Source organism: Serinus canaria, chromosome 8 (assembly GCF_022539315.1).
Source record: "Serinus canaria isolate serCan28SL12 chromosome 8, serCan2020, whole genome shotgun sequence".
In the NCBI taxonomy this organism is placed as follows: domain Eukaryota; kingdom Metazoa; phylum Chordata; class Aves; order Passeriformes; family Fringillidae; genus Serinus; species Serinus canaria.
The window spans coordinates 22,936,033-22,962,803 of NC_066322.1; the positions used below are offsets into that span (position 1 = coordinate 22,936,033).

General features: G+C 40.0%; 1 protein-coding gene across 1 annotated transcript in view; it reads right to left on the bottom strand.

The window, feature by feature from the left end:
• CDC73 (cell division cycle 73) overlaps window positions 1–25,499 on the bottom strand; it is a 101,583-nt gene extending 76,084 nt beyond the window's left edge. Inside the window, exons 1-9 of the mRNA XM_030226376.2 lie at window positions 25,283–25,499; window positions 19,784–19,889; window positions 18,736–18,805; window positions 17,640–17,702; window positions 17,500–17,552; window positions 17,040–17,128; window positions 15,464–15,680; window positions 5,163–5,261; window positions 3,845–3,923 (exon numbers count right to left, since the gene is read on the bottom strand). Coding sequence (XP_030082236.1) covers window positions 3,845–3,923; window positions 5,163–5,261; window positions 15,464–15,680; window positions 17,040–17,128; window positions 17,500–17,552; window positions 17,640–17,702; window positions 18,736–18,805; window positions 19,784–19,889; window positions 25,283–25,413 — 907 coding nt within the window. The 5' untranslated portion in view covers window positions 25,414–25,499. The remainder of the gene's footprint in view (window positions 1–3,844; window positions 3,924–5,162; window positions 5,262–15,463; window positions 15,681–17,039; window positions 17,129–17,499; window positions 17,553–17,639; window positions 17,703–18,735; window positions 18,806–19,783; window positions 19,890–25,282) is intronic.
• Window positions 25,500–26,771: the final 1,272 nt, after the last annotated feature.

The window sequence follows — 26,771 nt, forward strand, 5'->3', positions numbered from 1 at the left end:
AACTTTAACCGGTCAAACCTAGTCTGACCAGTAAAACTTCAGAACCTTTTATCTCTTGCTACCAACTTTACTCTCCCTGTGTAAAAGGATATCACACAATTTAAAACAAAATAACTTATAATGAGAAATGTCTTATAATGTCTTAACAATGTATATGAGAAACAATCTGTTATGGTCCAGAGTCACCTCAAATATAATAATTTCACAGTCCTCTGTTCCCTGGGCTTAGCACTTAGGACTGACAAACTTCTGGAAAATGGAAGCTGTGTCTGAAAATCCAGTAAATAAATAAAATATAAATATAATATAAATAAAATCCAGTTATAAATAAAATATAAGATGACAATAGCACGAAGTCAATAGCAAACTTTCCTGAAGGAAACATTTGAACACAGTCAGGAATATTCTTTTCACCATTATGGGCTGAAATCACACAGCAAGACTCTCTGATTTACCCTAAGTAGGACTGAATATTGCTGGAGGTTTTGAGGATTTTTTGTTTTGCTTTTGTGGGGGGAGTAGTAACAAATAGCTGCTACTATGTTGCAACTTGGAGACCAACAGGAACACTCTTGGAATAAGCCTTAAAGACCTTGGAGCTGCACAGGGAAACTTGACTTTGCCATCCATACTGAGAGATGTGGGTCACAAAAATGTTACATCTGCAAGACTGCCCTGCCAGCACTACTGCACTCTTGGAAATTACAGAGCAAACATTGAAAAAAATCTTCTGAGGTAAAGCCACCCAATAAAATGGAGAGAAAAGACAGAATAACATCCAAAACATGTATATAAATAATGTGCATTTAAATATCAAACATTAAGGCACACAAGAGAGAACACAAAATAAGCTCCTAAAGTATCAAATGGCATTTGAGCATAGGATTTTTAAATCCTGAACAAGATATTAAAATTATGTTGCTCAAGAAGGCACGACAAACTGCAGTTTGGAAAAATTCCTCCAGTTTTAAAGATGCTCATTAATAAAGTGCAAAAAAAAAATCACTCAAGTAATACAAAGGAAAGGAAGAGGACTAGCAAGGTAAAAAGAGGAAGTTTAGCACAGGTGTAGCTCTGTGCTGTTGAAGAGAAAATACCATCACTAACTGCCAGCATGGAAGAAACCAAAGCAACAGCAAAGAAACAGCACCCAGGGAAGGTGACTGCAAGCCACTTTCACCTCCTCACCTCCAAAACATTTGAGCAGCTGGGCAGGATGGGCGCACTGTCAGGCAATGTATTCTTCACTTTCCATGTGGAAACATCCAGGATGTGCAATTCCCACTGCAAACCACGTTCTAACGCATCACAGAACTTGACGGATGTCAAAGGAAAGGTTTCTCTGTCCTGCCAGACCAAAGCTGCAGGAACAAGGCTCCCCTGGACAAAAGGTGACCAAGCCCTGACCCTGGGCTGCTGAGCAGTTCCACTGAGTGCACCTGGAACTCACTGTTTGCTCTTCAAGAGCAGCACAGTCACCACCCCCTCACACTGACTCTAAAACCACTCTAGCAGCAAAGCATGGCCCATCTGGCAGGAAAATTTTAAGTTAGTCTACCAGAGAGGCATCCTGATACATTGCATCAGAAATAATGATCCACCTCAAGAAGCAGAGAAATTTGGCTGCAACTCAACAGTTTACTTAATGTATGTTACAATTCCTAAATTTACTCTCCTAGCTCTACAAGCTTTGAATTTCTTATGCTAAGGACAAGACAGCTAATGGAAAAACTCTATTAAAGCCCAAAAATACTCAAAGAAAAACAGTTCACCTCTTTGCTGCCTAAACTTTAAATACTATAGTATCATACAAAACTGAATATAGGCAAGGTGCCACAATCCTGCTGCAACTAGAAGAGGACTACTGTGAACCCTTGCTAGGTTTTCAATACCTCTGAGGAAAGAGCAAACAGGGGAGACACAAAGAACACAGCCTAGAGACATTGTCCTTGGGCTTTGGTTCACTCTTTAGCCAAGCCCAGCACTGTGCCCATTGTTCTAAGTACCACACTATCCTGCCTTCCACTGTTTGTAGCCAACACAGGCAGTCAGAGAGGGCAAGGTGTGGAAACCCTTCAGAATGGAAGAAATCTCCAAGATTCAGCTTTATCATAGGTGTTATCCACCATCACCAAATAAACCTGGATACAGTGGCATAAAGACTGCAAGTTATTACCCTTTGAACTTAATTATCTTTCTTTTCCTCCAGAATTCTTTTCCTCAAGTCCCAATACTGCAACCATAAAAAAATGTAATTCCAAGTTCTTACTCGACTTATTGTAAAAAACAGTTTAATGAAAAAGAAACCCCTTATTTATTGTTATTGATGACTTGTAGCTTCACTTCTACACTGAGTATTTGGGAGCCATGGCTTCATTTTGAGCACAACTAAATTAAAAATCCCATAAGGAATGAGTTAACTTGTGACAGAGCTGCACGTGATGTGCATCATTCAGTTTTAAGCAAATGACATGATCTGTGCATTAATGCCTAATTATGACAGGAAAACCATCTGTACTCAGAGCTCCAGTTCGACTACAATTTAAAAGGTAATATTTTTACAATAGAATACCCTAGAAGTAAATGAGATCTTTGCTGTTTTCTGCAGCTAATTTGAAGCCAAAGAAGATCTCCAATGTCACTAGGTCCTCTCCCAAGAAATCCAGATGTTATTTACTAATTCTCTGTAACTTCCTAAGTGATGTACCAATACCTTTCATAAGTCAACCTCATGTTTAAAATACCTTCTTTCCAACACCTCATTTTTATTTCCAGTGCTAGCCTACACTTAGCTAACTTGATATTCTTAACCTATGTATTTCTTTAAATATCCCTAGAAACCTGAAATACAAAATTAACTTTGTGTGACTACACCAAATATAAGTAACCAGAAAGTTAAGGCAGAAAAACACTCTCTGGAATGGAGTGTGACAGTGAGTTTTTTTTTTTTAGGCAGGTAGAATATGGCCTCATCAGAAAAGAATCTTTCAACTGGAAAAATTGCTGCAGTCCAGTCAATCCCTTTTCAGCACCAAGTGAAACTCCAACACCATATTCTCAGAATCACACAGGAGGAAGAAGCAATTCAGAAATGTAACAAAATTTGCACGACCTTCTGCAAGAAGCACAAAACCATCCAAGCACAACAAACACAAGATTGCAAAATAAAACCACAGCAAGACACGAAAGTGAAGTAACTGAACTTGTGCTAAAAACAAGATAAAAAAAGCAATGGGGACAGGGGAAAAATTGCATTAGAAAGACAAATCATCACTCAAGTTCAATGTTCACCATCTTTTAAGACTGGTGAGATTTCTTCAATATTGTAGATTGTTTCCATCTGCTCTGCAGGAGAGTGCTTGTGTTTTGCACTGCTGTTCCCAGTTTCTTTTTTAATTTAAATAGATACAACTAGATAATATTTACTTGGAATTACTGGAGGCAACTTTTAGAGTAACTATGATTGTTTGAGGAGAGAGAACCTATTACATGTTATGCACCTGACAGTTATCCATTTGCACTTGTGATTTTTCAGTAATTGCATAGGACCCTCCCCAAACTATTTATTCTCCCCACCTCCCCCCCCCCCCCCCCCCCAGAAGTTCTGGTTTTAAGCTTTCAGTTTGCTTCCCAAGAGGCAGAAATAATTTCTACAAAATAATACTTCTGGATTTTATTACTTGGAAAGCTATCTTTAGGCATAGTTACAGCTCTTTTTTTGTCTTTTCATAGGTTTGTGAAATACCAGCAGGGAAATTCCCCTAATATGAACTTGGTGACTGGTCAGTTTCAATTCTCAATTACTTCTTTTTTAGTTTTGAAAAAAGCATTGCAATTAACTTACCCTCTTTGCCTTTAAATCTTTCCTGATCATATCTGTTGTAGGCAGCTGGAATAGGTTGCTTATTTCGTAAAGTGGGATCCTAAAACAGGTTAAACAACATTTGTAAAACATACTAAAAAGTATCTGATGGTTTTTGAATTTCATGAAGAGTTACTTAGAACTATTCAAGAGTATAAAAGCAGTTTCTTTTCATAGGAGTTTCAATGCAAAAACTTCTGATGTTTCTATTCAATATCCACTTACAGTCTTACAGAAACAGTTTAGTACTGAATGCAAAGAGAATAACCTGAGGCAAAACTGAAATAACAAACAGTAACAAACTACATTATTAAAATCTCTACTGAGTTTTTGTTATACTTAAAGAATTAGTGAGGAAAAAAACCATTAACTGACAATTCATGATTAGGGCTTCAGCCACACAAAATTTCTCTTGTCAGCCTGATTAAGATGAAATTTTGCTAAATAAAATAAATAAAAACAAATTTTGAGGGGAAAAAAAAAAGGCATTGTGGGAAAAAGTTTTTCAAAAGCACCAATCTAGAGGCACACTCAACTTCAATTCAATCCTTTTTGTGGATGGCTTAGTTATGTATTCACACTTGTTCTGAGTGGGACATTTGAATAACGCCATGCACAATTTAAGAAATTCAACACAAAGCAAATATTTACATGTTGGAATTCATCTTGCTATTTAAATCTAGTTCTTTGTTAACTGCAGTAGCAGCAACAACAAAACACAGTACAATTAAACAGTTTTCAGAGCAGACTACCACCATGTTCAAAGATATATTAAGTTTAATAGAACACAATAGTAAACAGAACACTTCTAAACAAATCCTGTCTAATACCTGGGCAGAAGTAAACAATACAGCTCTAAGTCTGTCCTGATTTATCACAAGCAAAAGAAAGATGGTTCAAGCTGTTCCCACTCATGAGTCATGCTCCAGATTCTTAAACATTTGCTACCCTATCTGTCAGAAAAGCAGCAAAACATTTCATTTGAAATGGCAGCACTCTCATGGAATACACTTTTTGCAAATAGATGAAGCATGTGGCTAATGCTTGATAGATGCAGAAGCTGGCACTAGCAGATTCATCTCTCAGTAACAAGAGCATATTGAACTAATTAAACTAATATATTCAACTCTTTAAATACCAATAAATGCAACTAAAATCAAAGAATAGCTGTGAAGTTATGCTTGAAAATGTGCATTTTTGGGAAGAAAACCAAAACAAATTGTGTATGTAACAGTGCCAAGACAGTGTACTCTCCCTTGTGGTGTCCCAGCCCTCGTGTCCAGGCACACACTGCTCTTACCGTTGGTGCTGTGTTTGGTGCAGGTCTTTGCTCAGGTGCTCGGCCTTCTTCTCTGGCTTTAACTGATTGAAGAATTGCAAAAATATTCTTGGCAAAGTTCTGAAAAAGATATCAGGTACCTGTGAACCTTACTGACCATGTGCATTTCATATAACCATCCAGGTGAAGACACCACTTGGTTAACTTACATTTCACCAAAACCCAAAACTGGTACACCAATTTTTCAAATAGTTCATTTCTGACCCCTTTTCTGTGACAGGATCCAAACATTAACAGGGTTTTAAGGCATCATTGCTACCCCCTATTCTTTAAGGCCCACACCTGCTAAACCTAACTGGCTTCATTATGTCACAAGGTAAACCAAACTCATCTCAAAGCACTTGTAACCTGTAAGGTATAGAGTTAATACACAATGTCTCTTACTAATGTCAATTTTCAGTAATGATTCATCAGTAAACGAAACCTTTTTATCAATTAGGGAAAACAGTTTTTGGGGTTTTTTTTTGAGTGGTTCAGAATAATATAAAGTACTCACAAAATGCTAACTGTTCCAGAGTATTGTATGTTAACACTGAAGCAGTGTTAACACCACTGGCATTATGAAACAAACACATGAATTACAAAACAAAGACTTCTGGGGTGAATTTTGTAGAAATCACTTAGACAGTTGTACTGCAAAGCTTCCCTAAGCCTGCTCACTTGACCTCAGTGAACATCTTGTCAATCCACAGCAAGCCACTAAGGGCAGGAACTGGAAAACCACCAGAAACCACTTATGAAGGCAAAGCCATCCCCTGAGCAAACCCAGTTCTTTTGACAAAGTCTGAAAGAACTCACACAAAACTGTATTTAAAGTTCTTTTCAGTCAGAAAAATCCCAGGGAAAAAAACTTTCAAGAGCTGCAAGCCATGCATATATCAACTATAAAAGGACACTTCAAGTCTAAACTACAAGCTTTTACTGCAAATTCAGATTTCTCCCAGTCTGTGGCCTGGGCATCATATCAATCAAAATCCTTGTCATTGCTGTGCTTTATCACACACTGTCTCTGGGAAACAAGGCTACTCCATCTCAGAAACTCACAAGGAGGAGCTAATTAACAAGAGGAGCAATGTTTTAAGAGTGACTGTCCCTGCAGAAGCCAAATCTCCCAGGCACAAGGAAGTTACAACCAACATTCACATCTGTATTTTATCTATAAAACCTACAGTTAATATAGTCTTGAAGGGAGTTGCAACTTCAAATTATGAACTTTTCCAAGGCCTTTAAACACATGGGACTTTAATAGCCTTAAATTGCACATCCTGGACCAAACTCAGAAACACAAGGTTGTTTCTCCCATCTGCTGAAAACAAGCCACTAATAAGCATGGAATCAGAAGTGTTCTTGCTGATGTTTTTTTCCACAGCAGGAAAATGCAAGTCCCCCAGGGCCACAACTAATGACTGGAAGGGGAGAAAACCAGCACTGTTTTAACAAGCACTCAAACTAACATCATCTTCTTGCTGGTCACTAGCTTGGTCAGGGATATGGGATTATATTACTGTGACAGAAAAATGATTGAGCAGCAAGTGCACTGCATGTACCTGCTGATTTGTAAAGCCCTGCAGAGTTGAAGACTGCTAAGCTTTCATTGTTCATCCCTTCAGAGATCAGAATATGAATATCCATTAGCTTCTGCCCTAGATTTAGTTAAACTTAGTGAAACCCAGTGCAACACTTTTACTACCATAAACTTCTGGTCTGAGGGACAGAGCAGAAAAGAAGAGGGAAAAAAACCCAAACATCAAAATATTTGTTTCTCTGCACAGATGCTCTATCCCTTGCCAACACAGCAACTAACACACATCAACTCAAGTAACTCTCACTGGTGGTGATTTAATGCCAATGTTTGTGGAGAAATCCCAGGGCCAGTCAGATCAGACTGCTCTGATGAGGAAAGTTTCATGCAGCCACATCACTAACTAAATTTCTTTTGTAATAAAAATACTTCCATCACAATATATCACAATTTATTTCTTAAAAATTGCAGTCTTGAATTTCTGTAGCCCACCATAACCCTAAGTCTCATTAACAAAGACTCCTAGCCACTACAGCAGCTTCATCATGCTAACAAAAATAAACAAATATTTTTCCAATAGTGATCATCAAGGATAAACATTGGTTTCAGCTGCATTGAAAACAATTCTAGAGGGAAAAAAAATTGAAGACAAGTATACTTCACCTCACTCATCTGACAAAAATAAAACCTTAAAATCTAACCTGTAAGAGTAGAAGTATATATACCCTGTTACACAATATGGCTTACAGTGCTTCAAAACTTTCCTATAGCTAAGTTGCAATCAATTTTTCATCAGATTTACACTCTGGTGTTTCACTGCAGAAAAAGAGGAGCCTAAGAAAAACCATATAAATTCAAAAAAATTCTTACTTGAACTGACAGTAAGGATTTCTTGGACATGCATCCCAGGAAAATCAAGAGCTGCAGAATGCTGTAAACATTGTCCAGACTTAGAGTAGGGCTGGAGAAGGACGAATTGAGCCCCAACTACATTTCTTTACACGTTTGCTTGATATGCTGAGACATACTGCTAAATCCTTAACAGCCACTGGCAGACTGAAAGGCATGATGCTGTGCCAAAAAGGCAATATTCCTATCACACATTCTCAGTAATTCCTATATATGGCATGACAAGAAAAATGAAAACAGCATTGAGATGGCCTCATGAAAGTACAGCAGAAATTAACACTGCTCATCAGGAACACGAAGTGATAAACTGTATATTTAAAAGAAAATATTTTGCACATCTAAAATTAAAGCACGTATTTAAATCTTACATTCAAATCAAAAAGTAAAAAAATCATTTAAGGCATCACTCTCCTATGCCTTCAGAATATGTATCTTCAGTGTGCAAACTGTTCACCAAGTCTGAAGTTGATTTTCTCTCCTCCCTGCTCTAATTCCCAACTGCAGGGACTCGTGGTACCCCTCAAACTGCTCTCTGCACACTTTGGAGCTGGACAAGCCATGCTGGGACACACAGCAGGAGAGTCTAGATTAACCACCTGGATAAATAGGTGCTTGTAATCCTGCTTCCAGGACAATGGTAGTTTAAGAAATTCACATTACACTACTGGAATTTATATTGCTAAGCAACTAAGAGCACGTGATGACTCTATCAAGCTTCAGATTAGGGAGCCTATAAAAAAAGTTGATAAAAATTGAACTTGTTACTAACTGTTAGGGGAAAAAAATAAAAATCAGACACTCCTTTGACAATAAATTAATCTGGGCATTTCTTTGTGTCCCACTCAGTAAATTAACTGTGTAGCACTAAAGCTGAACTGAAAACATAGCTGTGAGAATATCTGCTCTTTGTATAGCTGTAGACTATGCTCCCTGTAGAGCTCCCTGTATATTTGTGGACTATGTGTTTAGTAAAATGTGCAATTTTCACTTGTTCTGTGTTATCTCCACTAAATTTTTATAGCAAGAATATTATATGAAAGACAACTGAAACATTTAATTTGAAATGTTAATTCAGAAGTGTGAAACAGCAGCAACACTGTAACAGCCTGAAGATACAGCACAGCATAAAATCTCAAAAATCCCAATCCCCTTGATACATAATCCTAGTTTATTTCTCCTATGAATGCAGCATATGGAAATACATAATTTTTCAATAACTATGTTAGAGTAGTGTTTAAGGAATTACTTTTTAGTTGACCCAAATATTCTTTCAGGAAATATAATGCTTTATTCTACAGATTTTTTGGTCGAATTCAAAGCACATAAAGACAAAACAAGATTTATTGCTGCTCAATGTAAATACTATTTTTAAAATCTGGCCCATCTTTCCTTTAAATGCTACATTCAAATTGTTTGCAGTAGTGCCTGGCAGCAATAAATTAATTCTCCTAGTTTTACTAAGGAAGCCAGTCCTGCATAAACGGGAGTTTGGGCACTCAGGCTGTACTGTGACATTTGTGCACAGCCCCTCCAAAGCCAGCCTCCTGCTCCACCTGAAGCACTGATGAGGACACCACTTGCTCTGAGCCTGGCACACCTCCACTTCTTCAATTTGCTATTCAAGTCTCACTGCTGTGAACTTCAGGAATGTGAGACAATTCTGCCACCTAGAGCCCACACCAAGATGCTTTTTCAATTAATTTCTTTTAAAATATCCAACATTTTACTCTCAGACCTCTTAGTTGTCTAAAGTGATTAAAATGCTATTAGTCTTGCTTCAAAATTGTTTTCTCCAGCTAAATTAAATTATTGAAACTTTAATTACAACTGCAGTATTAACCTCCTCACAGGTGACTTCACTAGTAAGAATGATCAAGAGTCATCAGAACAAAAATACATGAACTGAAACTAACTGAAAACACAATTTCTCACATTTACTTCAAATACAGTAGTTACTGTGAAAAGGATCCAACCTATAAAGAAAATATATTAATTTTAAAAATAAAATACGCAAGTACTAATTGCAGTAGTAATATTATGCAGGTGGTAACACAAAACTAAAAATCATGACCACCACAAAGATAAGCTACACATGTGGGGAAAAAAAAACAGTTCTGCTCTTTAATACTTGTGTAGAAGAATACAGTAGACCACAAAATAACAACATTCTGGAATAATTCAGATGCTGTATTAGATAAACTTGCAGTTGTGAGTTACATCCAAGGTAAATGCCACACAGCAGGAAAATGCCAACCCCTCTAGCTAGATCAGCTATAAACTCCAATCAACCTACTCAGTTCTGGGCTTCTCTCACCATGCACACAAAAATACCTAGAGGCTGGGGGTGGCACAGTGGGGAAATACAAATCAAAATTACGAAATTTAAGACATAAAACTCACAGTCAAGAACTATGAAAGTCTATCCCCTTCCGTGTTAACATCTTGGATAACAATGGATAACAATACATTGGGCATCAGGTAACCTTCCCAAAGCAAAGTACAGATAACAACAGGGCTGCAATAGCTAAAGATATAAAAGCTGAAAATCTATGAAGGCTTAAAAAACAAAGTTGTTTATTTAATCAAATTATTTGTTATACAAGATAAGATTTCTATGCTTTCAACAAAAAACTTAAGAAAATGTGCTGGATAGCCCTAAGTATTTCTCATAAGAGCAGAGGATATATAAATATAAGGATCAAGGCACAAAAATATTTTATTTTCTTCAGGCTTAATTCATACCTTATTAGAAAAAAAATGAACATTTTTATATAAAAAAGTTGTAATTTAGAATATTTTCTTAAGCCTTTTGTATATATTAAGCAGGGAAAATATAACTAGCCACACTGCAAGAGAATCAAATTCAACAGTTGCAACAGAGAAGCAACAGCAAGAAAAAAAACAGATCATTGCTTCAACATCTCAACCTTGACCTTGTAAGTAATATACAGTTAAAGGAACAAGGTTACACTTACAGAAAGATACAATTTCATGATGTAAAGGTTATGAAACTACAGAGACTCAGCTCCACAAACTCTGATCCCATATCAAGTCTTGATAGTTTTTCCATTATAAACAGTTAACTGCAGAAAGAGCCCATATCCCATCATTCTTAGATTTGACACACACACCTAACTCCATTAGAAATGTGTAACCTCAAATGCCAATTCCTCCTGTCCAACTCACATGGTTCTCCTTCAGTGCTTTTCCCTGGACTGTCTCCAGGCAGGCAGTAATGTCAGCATGCCATACAGGTCACTCATTGCCATATAATGCCTGGCAAAGGCTCCAAAAGATTTATACAAGGCTCAGGGAGGAGAAAATATTTACCAATGTGCTAAAAGCTGAGAAATGCACCAAAGCAGCAGCTGGGCCAGCTGCTGACAGATGTGTGCATGTGTCTGCCTGGACAATGCAATACAACAGGTGTGTGCAGCCACTGTTCAGCTTTTTAGCTGTAGAGATTTAGAAAGGTTATATGCTGTAACCTTTAAGACTTCCCATATCTTGGACAGGCTGGATTATGTTATTTCCTTGTACAGAGGGTTAGAGTTCACTTAAGAAAATATAATTCTAATATACTTGCAACTGTGAGAAAAGATAACTGAAGAGTGCTGGCCAAAATTTCAAGTTTTAGCAATATACTGTAGCACTTTCCCATGAACTGGGTGTGGCTGAGGTGGAGTTAAACTCAGTCCCAGCTGCCCTGGCAGTGCTGCACTGTGCCCTGGTAGGCAGAGAGGTGCTGACACCAGCCCAGTGTTTTGGCTGCTGCTGAGCAGGGCTGACCCAGCACCAAGGCTGCCTCCTCACCAGTCAGTGGGGCTGGGCAGGATCTCAGAGGACAGCCAGGACAGCTGACTCCAGGGATATTTCCCAACACACAGCATCTGCTCAGCAGTAAAAGCTGAGAAAGAAGGAGGAGGGCATTTCTTGTTACAATATTTGTCTTCAGGAGCAATTGCTCACTGTACCCAAGCCCTGCTCCCCAGGAAGTGCCTGGAGATCTCCTGCTGATGGGAAGCAGAGAATACATCTTTTGTCCTCCTTTGCTTCCCCACACATCCTTTGTTTTTAATAAACTGCTTTAATCTTGACCCACACAATTTTTGCATTTTTTTTCTCCCAGCCATCCTGCTGAGGAGGGAAGCAGCTTGGTGGGCACCTGTCATCCATCCAACCAAGGTCAACCCACCATACTCCATAAAGAAAAGGATGAAATTTTTTTTTTCTTTTTTTCAAAGAACATCTGAAATGCTCAGAGCTGCTCATATTAGAACACTGGTTCATTTTGAAAAGTTACAAATTCACAAGGTCAGTATTAGTGCATTTCCAAGATTCCAGCTTTAAGATCCCACCCAGTTACCTTGCTGATTATCAAAGAAATAGTTCCGAGTAATCTGGGAGATTAAAAATAAATAATGAAATATAAATCAAGTACACTAACAGTCACAGACAAAACCACACTCTCCACATACACCTGTGAATGCTACTTTAATTTGTTCCCATGGGAAAAATTCAAGTGCCAAATACATTTACAGTAGAGATGAAATTAGGAGGTTTTTCCTTCAGAAAAGATTGTTGTTGCCTGCTACAGAAGATCATGAAAAAAAAAAAAGGATTTTTAGCAAAGAAAGCTAGAGGAAGGATGCAAAAGGAAAGAATCAATTTCAGTATAAACATAGGTTTTTTTCTAAGTATTCAATGGTTTGTTTTACAAAACAGCCTCCCATTTATCCAAAAACATGCACACAACTGAAACCTGTGCAGAGCACTGATACAAAACTTAACATTTCAAACACTTATGATAGTAAAAAGTCTATGCATGGATTCAAAACACTTCCTGAAATTAAATTCCTTTAAACAATATAAACTGTCAAAGAGTTCTAAAATTAAGTCACTATGAGAAGGGAAAAAATCTTTATACTAAACAGATGCAATTTGGCTCTGAAAAGTGATCACATAAAAATGCCACATTATTCATAAAAATTTAGAAGACTGCAGTACAGACTTGGGGAAAGCCAACAAATATTTAAAACAGAGAGAGCAGGATGATTCATCTACTAGGAATTAAATCAAACACTGACTTTCCAAAAGAGGTAGAACTGCATAATAATGATCCAGACAAGTATGGAATAAGAACTCGACAAAAAGTTTTAAGCAAAACACAACAATAAGCCAGCAGATAAATGCAAATGTAGAAATCTTAAAACCAAAAGAGGACAGTGAACTGAAATGTCTGATTTTACAAACAATAGAAACCTCACAGAAATCAGTAAAAAGACATCCAGGGATCAATACAACATCTGATCAAAAGAGGTCATGCAGACAAGGGACCTGTGTGATGCATTACAGAAATCTTAAGGGTCAAATAAAGTGGGAATGACACAGGTGCTGAAGCACCTTCCACAACAGGAGCATCAATGCACTGAAATTACACAAACGAAAGGAAAAAAACCTCACAGCCAGGAAAATATCTAACCCTGTAATTTCAGCAAGGGGAGATTAGTGACAATGAAGATGCTGGCAATAAAAGCAGCAGGTAAAAGACAGAATGCAAGTATCATGAGAAGTTTTTAAAATGTTACAAAAGAACACTACATCACCAGAGACTTAAAAAACATCCTGGAACAGTTCTATAAAGCAAACTTCAGAATTGGGAAATGTGTCCAAAAGGAGAAACAGTAAATGCTTCAGAAATACAGTTAATATTTTTGACAGCTACGAAGAATTTGGAGGAGCATATTGCCGGAGGAATCAATATTTTCTTCAAACATATCAAAAGCAGTGGAAACCTGTCAGTAAGCTGAAAAGGTCAAGAATTTTTTTTTGTACTGTGGCCTTTTACTTTTGTGTACTTTTTGCATCTTAAGCTGTTTGTGCATCTTAGTTTATTTACAGAGAACACTGGGAAAACCTGCATACACAGGAGTGTTTCTCTGTGGAAAAGAGCCTCAGAAGCAGCTTTGGACTGAAGCAATTTTTGCAAAGAAACAACAAAATTTACTTTCAGGAGTGCTCACTGTTACCATTCACCCAAGAGTTCCAAAGGAATTTAGATAGTATAAAGGCATGCACTCTTGAAGTCAATTTTGGTTTTAAATACTCTAGGAGGATTCAAGAGACTGCAGATAAACCCATACCAAGCAGATAGTGAAAATTTACAATAAACAGAATTATCAGGCACATCAGCAATTCAAGTACGATACAGAAGAGTCACAACTACATTGGCAGAGCAGTATCATGCTTCCCTGATCAAAATTCTTAAAAGGAACAGGGAAGAAGGGAAGAAATTATTCACCTGAGACAACATATCTGAGTTTCTTTACAACTTTCAAGAAGGTCTTTACATAGGTTCTTGAAATAGAGAAAAAAAGGAAAAAAACCCAAAAACCAAACAACCCTCCCAACCAAAGTACAAATGAAAAACCTGAGCTGTTCTGGGATAAATCACAGCCCTCAGTAACATGTGATGTTTCTCTATCTACTTACTTTCACTGCTACTTGTTGGAAAATATAAACATTAACACTCGGTGATTGCTGTCCAAGCTACCAAGAATGTTCCTGCAACCCTGCACAAACCGAAATAGAAGATTTGCTGTTATGCCCATGCACTCATCAGGCTGCTCACAGTAACTGCATGCTGACTCCAAAACAAACTTCACCTCCTGTTTCTTGTCTTTCTCCCTGGGTCACGTTTTGCTTGAAGTCACTACCTCATCTCACTGTTACTACAGGGATACTACAATAAAAACATTCATCTCTTCCCTACTATCTTTGCAATTTCACTTGGAAGAAAAGTAGAGATAGGAATGCCATGAATGATTGACAAAAGGAAGAAGAGCTACACAGATTCCTTTGGTACAAATCTTCCCAATGACTAAAACATCAAAGCTTTAACCAGTTTCTCAGCTCTCAGCAGCAAGGCTGCTACAAATCTCTGAGATTCAGAGAAGCAACACTCACTCTGTAAGTGGCACACAGGAATGTGCCACATACCCAGTAATTACCCCATAATTCATGAATTAAATTATTCTACCCTGGGACAATACTGGGAAGTTGAGAGCTATGTAAAATACTGTTAAAAATAAGACAAATGAAGACTGAGAGTTCATTTATTCTAAACATTATTTTCCTGTGACAATACTTAAAAGAAGTAGTGAAGGCAAAGGATGCAGTTTGACAATAACCCCAGGAAAACAGATCCTTGAAATCTTTTAGACATTGACTTACTGCTTCCTTGAGGAATTTAGTGCCAAGTAGCTCTGCAATAAAGAAAGCTCACTGTCCAAAGAGAGCAAGCTGTCAGCTGTGCTTGCAGCCATGTTCAGAATAGCACATAACCAAGTGCAGCCCAAAAGTAGCATCAAGGAACAAAAACCTCTTCATGGTAACACTCCCTGGTTTTGTTCATTCCAGAATTTTTCCTCCCCACTTCTTTGGTGTTTTCCACAATGTACAGGTCACTGGGCTTTTAATGTACCCGCATGGCTCTGTCTATCAATTACTCCCCATTTTGGTATGTTTCCAATCCATTCCATTCCAGCAGGCCCTGCAGGGCCCAAGCCCAGCTTGGGTTAAAAGGAATTAGGTGATTACTTAGTATCTTTTAAATGGCTGAAGCAAGTAGTTGGAGATACAATTTAGATTTACTGTAACATGATAAGGACAAAATCTTCTGTCACTGTGCCAACAGGCCTGCAAGCCCCCCTGTACATGGAACACTGAGCATAATCCCACTGTCATCTCTGATTAACAAATGAGATACAGAAAATAAAAATGCAGTTTGTCATAGGGATAATAAAACCCAGCTTCATATCCAGAGCATTACCTTGCCTGTGCTTTGTAAGATTGTAGTTCTTGTCCTCCATACTCTCTCCCTGCTGACAATATCTCTAGTTACATCCACTTCAGCATCAACAAAACTTCTCTGTTTAAGAGCAGTTATGTCATCATCCAGATCAGTTTTGATAGTGGATCTTTTCTTTGCCATGATTTTGGCTTTGATAGCAGCAATTTTTTCCACTGACATAGCTTCAGACAAGGACCTAAATGAGCAAAAGTAACAGCAGAGACTGAATTATTGCACAAACAATTCTTCTGAAAGAATTTGTGAATGAGTAACTTCATCCTGCCAAAGTTTAAGGCTGTGCTATAAACCACAAAACAGTCACCTTATATATACACTGAAATATTATAATATATGTTTCTGTTTTGGGCATGTGAATACAAGTTGTGATAAAAGACTCACAGTACTAAGACCATCCAGAAATCCCAACTATACCACACAAAAATAAAGAACCCAAATAAAGCATCAGCACTAACATCTTCATTTATAACAACATCCAAATTTCAGTTCCCTGTTATTTTTAGTGAATTACAATTTTGTCAACCAACCCCTGGCTGCTCTGAGGCTTTCAAAGAATTACTCTAAATCTTGGCTGAGGTGCATTTATGTGGACTTGGTTCCTTGGAAGATGTGTTATCTTCTCAGACCATGCAGGTCAGCAAACAACAGACAGTGGTAACCTTGTCCACACTAATCTGGGTTTGAGAGAACTCACTGGAGTCCAAGAGTGCAACACCTGTGTGTGTTTGTTTAAACACAGCATTGGGCTGTCAGTGAGCTCTACTGTTTTGCAGGTGAGCTGAAGAAAAAAAGATCAAGACTGAATTGCACAACACTAACTACCCATACCAAATTTACTATTACAAGGGGTTTTTTTTGTTTAAGAATACATGAAAAAATTAATGCAAGTACTGGCTGTGAAGCATTCTCCTTTATAACTATGTCATGGGGAAGGGAACTTGTTTGTGTTGCTACTTGGTGCACAGCAGGGTCAAGCATGGAGTTGAAACTCACCACCTATAAATACTTGTACTTTTTTTAAAGGGGTAGTTGTTTACATTCAGCCTTAAAAGAACTGGTAACCAGAGAATATAAACTAATTCAAACAACACATAGTAATCCTCACTGCAACATTGCAAAGTTGTAATACACTCAAGGTAGCATCCACATTATCAGTTTATACAAAACCACACATACTTTTAGGGGTTTTTTATTATGCTTTCTAACCATGCCACAATCAGATTTTTTTTCCCTACAGCTTCCTTTTAAGCATTCCTGTAAGAGACAGGAAGAAATCATTCAAAATACATATTTTTCATGTGGTAGCTATAATTATGGATTTCGTAAATGCCTCAAATCTGCACTGTCATAAGCATTTCAAGGTCTGCACTGTCATAAGCATTTCAAGGTCTGACTCCTCGAACATTACTGAAAGTATCAAAGAGGAAAATTTCCACTGAGAGCTGCTGGATAGAAGTACAACTGGCTGCTTTGAACAGCACAAGAATTGTTCTCTATCCTGTAATTAAGCATTAGGCATAAGGAACAGTAATCCCACCTGATCTGCTCTGTTTGCACGATGCCCTCTTTGTGTCCTTCCAGCCGAGCTGCCAAGCGCTCCTTGTCCAGGCGCACACACTCTTCATCCTGGTAGGAACAGCCATGTTTAAGTTCTTGTGCACTCTCTTTTCAAATATCAATACAGCTAGAATTAAAGCTATTCAGAAGCATTTTCTTCACATTTGCAAGGAAAATCTTTATTTCCAATGATTTTTGATCTGGGCACTATCATTAAGCACAGAACTATTGGAAGTTTCCTAAAGAACCACAATTATTCAAGTCTAACTTCTAACCCCTTCCAGTTCCCATTCCCATGGAGTTCTAATCCCTTCCAGTTCCCACTCCCATGTTACCTGTACACCAAAGGACAGGTAACCAATGGAATTCTTACAAAAACAGATGGATACCGTAATTTACCTCCACCAACAATTTGTACTGATGACAGTCACTGTCATTACCTCTATTCTTGGTTTCTTTGCTTCTGCTAGTATTTCATCTGCTGCTCTTTTAACTACAAGAAAAAGAGAATATTAAAAATGCAAGATTGTAGTAGATTTTTATAAAATAACCTCAAAGTTATTTTTTAATTAAACTCTACCTTGAGTGGATCGTTGCAGACCAATTTCAAGCGGAGCACTCCTGTCTATGCTTGATGAGGTTGCTGCATTCAAACAGAACAACCAGTTTTAAAAGAACATATTTGCAATAATATTTGAATATAAAAGAAAGAAGGACAGCAGATGAAATGCAACAATGGAAACTCTACATATTAGGTAGCAAAGGTGGTCAAACACTGGGACTAGTGGAACTAGTCAGAACCTGACTGAATGTAAAGCTAAATCATGTTGCTCAGGGTCATTTGGCCCTTCTCTGAAAAGTGGATTGGACCAGGTGACCTCTTCTGGTCCATTCCAACATAAATTAATCAATGATTCTATGATCTCTATATAACACTAATAAAAGCAAATAGAGTCACAATGAGAATTAGAATCTAGAATCAAGATCTACTGGTTTGTCTAGGTTGTTTGTTTTTTTTTTAAAAGACAACCTGCTGATCCCTTTAAAATATATATATATATATATATATATATATAAAGTGATTTTACTCATCATACTACAGAAATAATTCTCATACTCCAAGATGCTTGAAATCTAAAGACCACCTACGAAGCATAGCATCTTACAAAGGTGATATTTCTGTTTTTCTCAGAGAAACTTCTTTTTTCTGACTATTGTCAACAAAAAATGAAGATGATGAAATGCTAGGAAAATCTGCCAGACTGACAAAGCAGTGATTCCATATATTTTATTAAACTGAAGATTTCATCCTACACATTTCTTGCATTATAGATCCATGTACTACTGAAAGCTTCACATAGTCTAGAGAAGGAACAAACATAGATGCTAAGCATTCTAACACATAATTATTAACCAGAGTAGGTTAATAGCAATAATAATGCTCATCTCTAAATATGCATGTAGGAATGCAGCTCCTATCCAAGCAAAACAGTTAATTTAAGAACACAATTAAAAATGCAAGAAATAACAACTTTGTTTGAGAAGTTTCAGCACATTCAGTTAAGATGCAAACTGCCTATTGTTAGCCAACCTTCCCCTCCTAGCCCTCACTTGTGCCATGAATATGAAGCAGTAAAGAGCACTGTGTGTCCAAGTCAAAAGAACACATCACTCACATGTTTCCCCATTTAGGTATGCAAGCAAGTCTTTCCTATCAGGTCTTCTTACCACAGGAATGTTTTCAGTCTGAAAAGATAGCAGATGTGACATTAAACTGTTCTTCCCTCACAGAGACTCACTGAAGATTTTTCACTTTTACTGAAAAATACTCACTCACACCAAGACATGACCATGTGTCCTGCCACCCAAGGAAGCTTAACTATCAAGCTTAAAGCGCAACCACATCCTAGAGGATGTTCAGCTACACAAAATGAAATTTACAGCTTGCTACGAAACTGAAAGAGAGGGCAGCCTTTTTCCTCCTTCCTTCAAACTTGCAAATAAGATCAAGAACTAGCTTTTATCACACACACAAACACTTCCCTGCCAGGAGTCTGTGTTGATACATGGAAATCATGTATCTCAATTGTGTTGTTCCAACACAGCACTGCTGTCTCAGGTAACAATGAAGCACAAGGAAAGATGAAGAGCAGCCTCATAGAAAACACTCAAACAGAAATTAAAAGGACTTGAAAAAAATTCCTTTATCTTTATTTGTAGGGATTAACCAGTAATTTTTTTAATTGGATTGCTTACTTCCAAGTCCACTCCAAAGCTGTTCAGCTTTTCTCCATTCTGGAGATCCCTGCCATCTAAGGCATCAAAGAATCCTCTAGATTGGGATCACTCCACTCGACAGATGGACATAAGTACTCCTGAAATAGTTTAGTGCTGGAAAAAACTGTGTCCATAGACTATCATGATAAATGCTGCCATTACTGTTAATAATTGGTTAACAAACTCTTGCTGGTTTGAAGGGATAATCTGTTAGGAAGTGAATTGTCAAGAAAAAACTCCACCCTGACAGGACTCGTCATGTGTTTAAAAACCATCACCTTCTGCAGAGGTGATGGTTTTTAAACACTCACACACACTCTGCTGCCTCTCATTCTCACTTTCCCTGGCCAAATTCATACACACAAGTGCATTTATCATTCCCTGAAAACAACTACACACATATTCATCATCACAAGACAGAAATCACATTTTGCATGGTCTACTTACTGCAGCGCGACGGACATACACAGGATGGGAAAGGTGCACATTATTGAGCAGGAACAAGATGGAATCCAAAGTGTAGTATTCCCTGGGCTGGCCCTCTTTCCCTGTCCTGTAACACAAGAAAAGGTTGTAGCATTTAATTTCTCCAACTCTGTCTCAAGCACAACCTGTTTTAGAAAAGGTCTCTTCTTTCCAGATGACAGTTTAAAAAGCAAGCAGTTATTATTATTATTATCAGGCTATTGCCAAATTAGTGAGCTCTCAATTGTGCTAAAAAGTACAGGTGAGGGAGATGAGTTCTTGCAGCCTCTTTACTGAACTAATTATTTAAAAAACCTTCCCAAAATAAGCCAAAATAAGACTTGGATACGTTGTAAAATAAACAAGCAAGACTTGGAAAATGTAAGTACACATTCCCTCTCATTCACACTATTTATTCTGATTATCAAAGGAACTGTCTATCACATGTGAGACAGCCAGACAAACAGAACTGAGCTGCAAAAAAAATAAAACATTACATCATCCTCAGGTACAACAGGCCAGAATGCTCAGCACTGGAGAAAGCACAGTGTGAACTTGGGACATATAAATTCCACGACGTCTAGGGACCAAAGGGCTTAAAACGGTGCCAAAAGATTAGAATAAGAAGTGACTACAAACTAATTGCACAGAAAAAAAAAGCAAAATGCTGAAGGATACAAAATCACAGTGAACTCCCATACTGAAGTCAGACCACATCAGAGCAACACAACAGCATCAAGTTCAATCTGAGCTTTCAAACAGCTTGTTTCAAAGATACAGCTCTTAAGTCTAAAAGGAAACTTGTTATGTGCAAGTATTCACCAAAAAAAAAAAAAAAAAAAAAAACCAAAACAACCAAACAAGGCCAAATAAATGCCTGGCTTAGGCTGGCTCCATGTACATAGAACAGAATTCCCCCCTCTCACCCATTATGCTGTTACTACAAGATTTTGTAGGGGAAGCAATGCCTGTCCATGTTTCAAAAACCCCTATTCCCTAAACACTCACAGTGCTCTGAGAAACAGCCCTGGCAGCCAGGAAAGCAGCAAGGGCAGCAATTCCACTGCCCACCCCCACTTTGGGACATGTCAAACCCCAGTTCCAGGCAGGACAGGGCTCCTCCACATTGCCCAGTCCCTGTACCTGACCAGCTGGCTCACCTTAAAGCCTGAGGAAGAGAAGCCATCACAAAACCAGCCCAAAGCTGTAAATTTAGGACTGGTAGAGAATTTCCACAAACAAGAGATTTCAGGAAGAAACCCCTTCATTGAATGACTTTTCTCTCTAAGTACAGTGGCTTTACTCATGGCTCATCATCAGCACCAAAACACACACCACAGAAGTGCCAGCCTCACTGGGGGAAGGGAGAGGAAATAAATACTCAGTCACAACTTCATGGAGCCTGAAAGAGCCACACAAAATCTACTAAACCAACAGAGGTGTAAGTCTGTTTTCTCAGTACTGTGGATTTAATGCCACCTACTGCTTTCTCTGACATTAGCTAAGAGTGCCCAACAACCTGTTCAGAACTTATTATCAGCACTAAAGTTCAAAACCTCACCTTCACAATGTTGCCTGAGAGAACCAATGTAAGAATAACATAAAAAGAAAAGGGATTCAGGATACCAAAACTGCAGAATAAAGGGTCTCTCTTACCATTGTCCCTTCCCTCCAAAAACTTGGTCTGCTTGAGCTGGAGGGTGCCTGCACTTTTTGTTGCTGCAGAGGAAAGGGAGTAGACACACAGGATTTTTCTTTCAACTGCTAAGAAGCCAAAATCTGGCTCTACAGGCAGCCACCAGAACTGGATTCCTCAGCAAGGAACTGTTTGAACAGGCAGCAGAGCAGTAAGGATCTTTGATAAGGTGGTATCTAAACACACTGGAAGCACTAGCAGAAACAAAAGCTTCCTCTACACAGGCTTGGCTCGGAAGCAAAGCCATGATGTCACATGATACAGCTGTCACTTCATTTTAAAACAAACACTTCAGATTGTCTTAGTTCAGAATCACTCATTATTTCTTTGAAGTGTGCCATATGCACTGAGCATGACAGAAAAGTCCAGTTGGTCATCTACTCAAGCTTTACAATATTTAGCAAGAAATGACAAAATATAAAAACAAATGCTGAACCATTATCTATTAATTGAAACAATACAGTGTTACAAAGGCACAGGCATTGCCAAAGCTCAGCAGGGCACAGCTGGTACTTCATCACTTCAACCACACACACAAGAATTCCCCGTGCTCATTATGGCTCTAAGAGGATGTTTTATTAGGAGCACAAGATATTGCACATTAATAGGAAATCATCAGATGGACAAGCAGTTGCACACAAGGAGAAAACCTAAGCCTAAACTGACATTTCAACATCAGTGTGTGCTCCTGCTAAATAAACAGAGAACTAAAAGAAGGCAGATCTGAGGGTAACTTGCTTCATTCAATTTACAAACATCCCAAGTAGAAATTGAAATTAATTCTGTTATTTCCCATATTCAGTTATGGCATCAATTACTAAAGAAAAAAATTAAAATCTTAGGGGGCAGACCTCAACAAACCCAGTAACAATCATTAAAGCAAAAATATAAGGAACAGTTGCATCTCTTACAAAATAAACTCCAGCTTAAAAATGAAGAAAATCTTTATATAATAGGAGAGAGTAAGTTTCATCTGCTCATTTTGAACACCAGAAACTCACTTCTTTCTCATCCATTCACTTTACACCTGTGGGCACCAGGAATTTATTCATTTTTAACAGCTTTATTTCCTCTTTCCTGTTTCAAAGCCTGAAGTTTTACAGAGGTACTAAGGACCTGCATCTCATCCACAAAGCCAAGCAGAAATCTTTAAAACACAAGACAAAGCAGGCTGAGTATCACACAACTGACAATACACCAGGGCCAGCTGCTCACTGTTTGAAAACTCAGCTGCATATCCAATCCCCTTGACTAGGCAAACAAAGCAATAAATTTCTCTGGTAGATTGATTCCTTCCTTTGGTTTTGCAACAGATTCATTAATCACTCCTCAGGGCCCATAGGTCAAAACACACAAACCACTTCATCTCAGACCACCTAGCCTTTTTCATGTGCCAGCAGGAGCATCCCTGTAATTATTATCTGGAAACTAAACTGGATTAAAGTTGCTTTCCCCCCACACTTTTTTTTCCCTCCAGGTTACCTTGAACTTGGCTTGATTCCTCAGCCCAATTCCCTGTTTGGGTGACACTTGTGCTAGAGAGAGAGAAGCAATGCAGGGCAGCTCTGCTGACTTCTGCCAGCTAAGCTGCTCGAGGAGCCACAGCTAAATGTCTCCTGGGACTACTTCTAATTCTAGCAGGGACAAATGCCACTGCTGCTCTTCAGCCTGGCATTACTCTCTTCAGGCTGGAGAAGCCATTACAGCAACCGTGCTGGGGACACCTAAAACAGAACTCGAGGTTTGCTCTGTGAAAGATTAGGCCCCCAACACCTGCTCAGTGCAAGCGTAATTTGGATCCCATCAAGTGACCTGAATTAACAGGGTTTGAATCTTGAAAGTTTTTGAGAATGTCCCTCCTGAGTGTAGCAATTACCTAAATTAGCAGCTCTTCCAGTGTGGTGTTCAAGCTACTGAGCATGGCTTGCAGAACTGGTCTCATTTTTACAGTGTCTTCAATGCAAAGCTGAGACATGCAAAATGCCACAGTGGTTGAAATGTGTGAACTGAGAGCTGAGTCTGATCCTATCAAAAGCTCAGAAGCCACTGGTCTAAACCAAGATCCAAAGAACAAAAAACCTCAAATTCCAGCACACACATAGCCCAGGAGATGAGCACTCACAGCTCTGGCAGGAGCTGCTGCTGTGCTCAGAGAATGATTTGTTCACCCATACATCCTTCTTGACCAGGAAGATAAAGCTGCCTGGCTGTACATAGCAAAGTTTGCTCTCCAGCTGCTTTTAGACTTTTGGTAACAATTTCTGGGTCTAATCCAAGCACTCCTGAGCAATAGGACAGGGCTGGCATATCAGTTTCTTGTTCCCTGCAGAAGGGCAATGAAACTTGTTTGTCTACTTAACCACTACTTGTTACCACTTGGGAAAAGTAACTTGTAGCAAGGAAATCACCACATCTGTCTACACACTGCCCAGCAATAATACAGCTAAGACTTCTAACTGCTTGTCCAAATATTTTTCTTCCTCTTCAGTCTACATACCAGTATCCCCCACTCGGCCAGGAAACACAAATAACTCCAAAATTAGTTTTTGAAAGCTTGAAACAGGTAATGAAAAAGCAGATTTCTAGTAATATATAAAATGCAAAGTAAAATCAACTATGAAAAGTCCACCTACAACTGTAGGCTTAATTCCTTTCCCTCTAAGGCTAATAATATTCATATCATAATTATGAGGAGAAAAATTAACAATTCCTGGTCAGACTTAACTACAAGTTCAGGGTTTTGTGAGAATTCTGCTTTTCCACAAAGGTTCACAGGATAACATGTCCTCTTTGACCAGTACCTAAGCTTTAAAAAGAAGCATTTTTCCCCTCTAAGTTCAAAAAAGATTCATTGGAACCCTTCTAGTGAGGACACTAAGAAGCAAGCAGACGCTAAATTCTGAGGAAATGAAAACAAACAACTCCTTTGCAATATAAGCAAGCCATGCTATACTAGGAAAATTCAACAGGTAAAACCCCTCATTTTATAGAGGCTTTCTAAAACCAAGCATTTTATCTACTACAATCATTTAAGCCACACCAACACTCTCTCTACTTGTTTATTACGATAAGACCAGCCAGGGAACAGCCTGCAGTAGTCCTGCCCAGGAAGAGGCCTCAGGTGGGGGCAGAGCACCTGCACAGCTCATCAGAGGCAGCGGCGGTCCGGGCCTCGCCGCCCTCGTCCTGGTGCTTTGCCAAAAGAGCAGCCCCGACAGCCCCAGACAGAACCACAGCCTGTGCTGAGAGGGAAGGGACCCATCGGGTTCACCGACTGCAACTCCCGGCCCCGCGCAAAACACCCCAAGGATCCCACCGTGCGCCTGAGAGCGTTGTCCGAGCAACAACACAACGCGTCTATTTCACCAAACTCCCGGAAAAACTCGGGAGCAGCTGCCTGCTGCCATCTCATCGCATGAGTCTGCAGGACGCGGCCCCGCGGGCGGCACGGACGGGAACGCTGAGAGCGGAGGAACGGCCCGGCCCCGGCTGCGCGGCTCTCCCGGGCCGGGGCAGAACCCGGGAACGTTCCCGAAGGGAGCGGCGAGCGCTGCCTGCCCCGCCGGGCTGCCAGGGGACGGGGATCGCCCTCGGGACAGCCGGGCAGGGCGCCGGGGCCCCGAGGCCCTGCGGGGAGCGGCACCAGCCCGCCGACCCCGTCCGCCCCGACACCCGCGGAGCGCCGGGGGGGCCAAGGACGGCGGCACCCCCGTCCCCGCTGCCCGGGCGCAACTTTGGGGCAACTTCTCCCCCCACCCGCCCCTTGCCCCGGCCGCGTCGCTCACCCCCAGATGACATAGTTGGTCTTGACGTTTTTGGGCCAGGAGAACTCTCCGAAGATCACCTCGTCGCCCTTGACCACGATCTCCTTCTTCTGCGTGTTGTACTGCCGCAGCACGCTCAGCACGTCCGCCATCTTCGCCCGGCCGCCACCGCTCCGGCCGCCGCCGCCCGCCGCAGGACCCCGCCGGCGCGCCCCGGGCTGCCCGCCGCGAATGCCTGAACCGACGCTGCCGCGCCGCCTACTAGGAGCGACGCCGGACGCGTTGCCATGGGAGCGACGTGGGCCCGCCCCCGCCCGCGAGGGGGCGGGGCTGGCGGGGCGGAGACCACGCCCCCTTGTCCCTCACGGCGGCCGCGCCCCCGCTGCCGCCCTCACGGGTGCGGCTTTCTCTGTCCTGAGCACGCAGAGCTTTCTTATGTTTGATGTGGAAATAGAGCTTTGCACACAGTCACTGCCTGAGTTTCTCGGCGTGCTTCTTTTCTCTGGAGCTTTGATGCTCCCGCGTGCTCTCCGAGTCACGGCGCGGGGCTGAGCCGCGCTCCCCGAGCGCGCTGGGATGGTTTGGGCGAGGGAAATGAGGAGTTTTGTTTTGGAGGAAAGGTTTTAGAGGGTGCTGGAAGGGGGTTGGTGGTGCTAACGGGGTTTTAGGGGTGGTAACGGTTCCCAGCAGAACCAAACAAACGGGAATTCCCTGGGGAATCCTGATTGCAGGATTCGAGACCCCAAAACAAGCTCTCATCATGAATTATTCTAACCTCTGATGCTCAGAATCTTCCTAACACTCTCCAACACTGGCAGAAAACATGATACCACCTTAAATTTGCAGAAGGCAGAATTGGGTCATTTTTCTTTTTGTAAGTAACATGTGCTGAGACTGACAAAACCGACAAAAAGCCAACAGCCTATAGAATTCCCTGTTTCAATATGTTAGTGATATCCCCATCTGTGTCAGAACAACAACATGCAGAGCACCACAAGTGTATTTAAAACATTTCAGATAGGGTATTAAAATAATCTAGCACACAAATATGTACTACAACACGCAGTAACATGGTGAATTATACCAATCACTGCCAATATTTATTTGTCAGTGGGTTTAGAGTAATATTTATGTGTTTAGAAGACAAAGGCATAACGACTAAACAATATCATTTCCTGAACTGGATTTGGAATTATGACTGGAGCTACAGCTCATGAAAATTGGCTCAGGACTTGAAACGCTTCCTGCAGGCAAAGCCCCATTTCCATGCCTCACCCAAAAGCCCCAGTATTCCCTAAACCAGTGCCACCTCTTCAGAAACACATCCTGTACATCTGCTGCACCACAAGGAACACCTCTTTGCAGTGAGACACAGTCACTGGGATACAATGACACCAAAAAGCCCTCATTTCAATTCTGCTCCATTCTGCTGCTCAGGGAGCAGGGAATGGTGCACACAGCCAGCTGCAAAGAGATTTATTTTCAGGTTTCCAGAAAACATTGTAGTTCT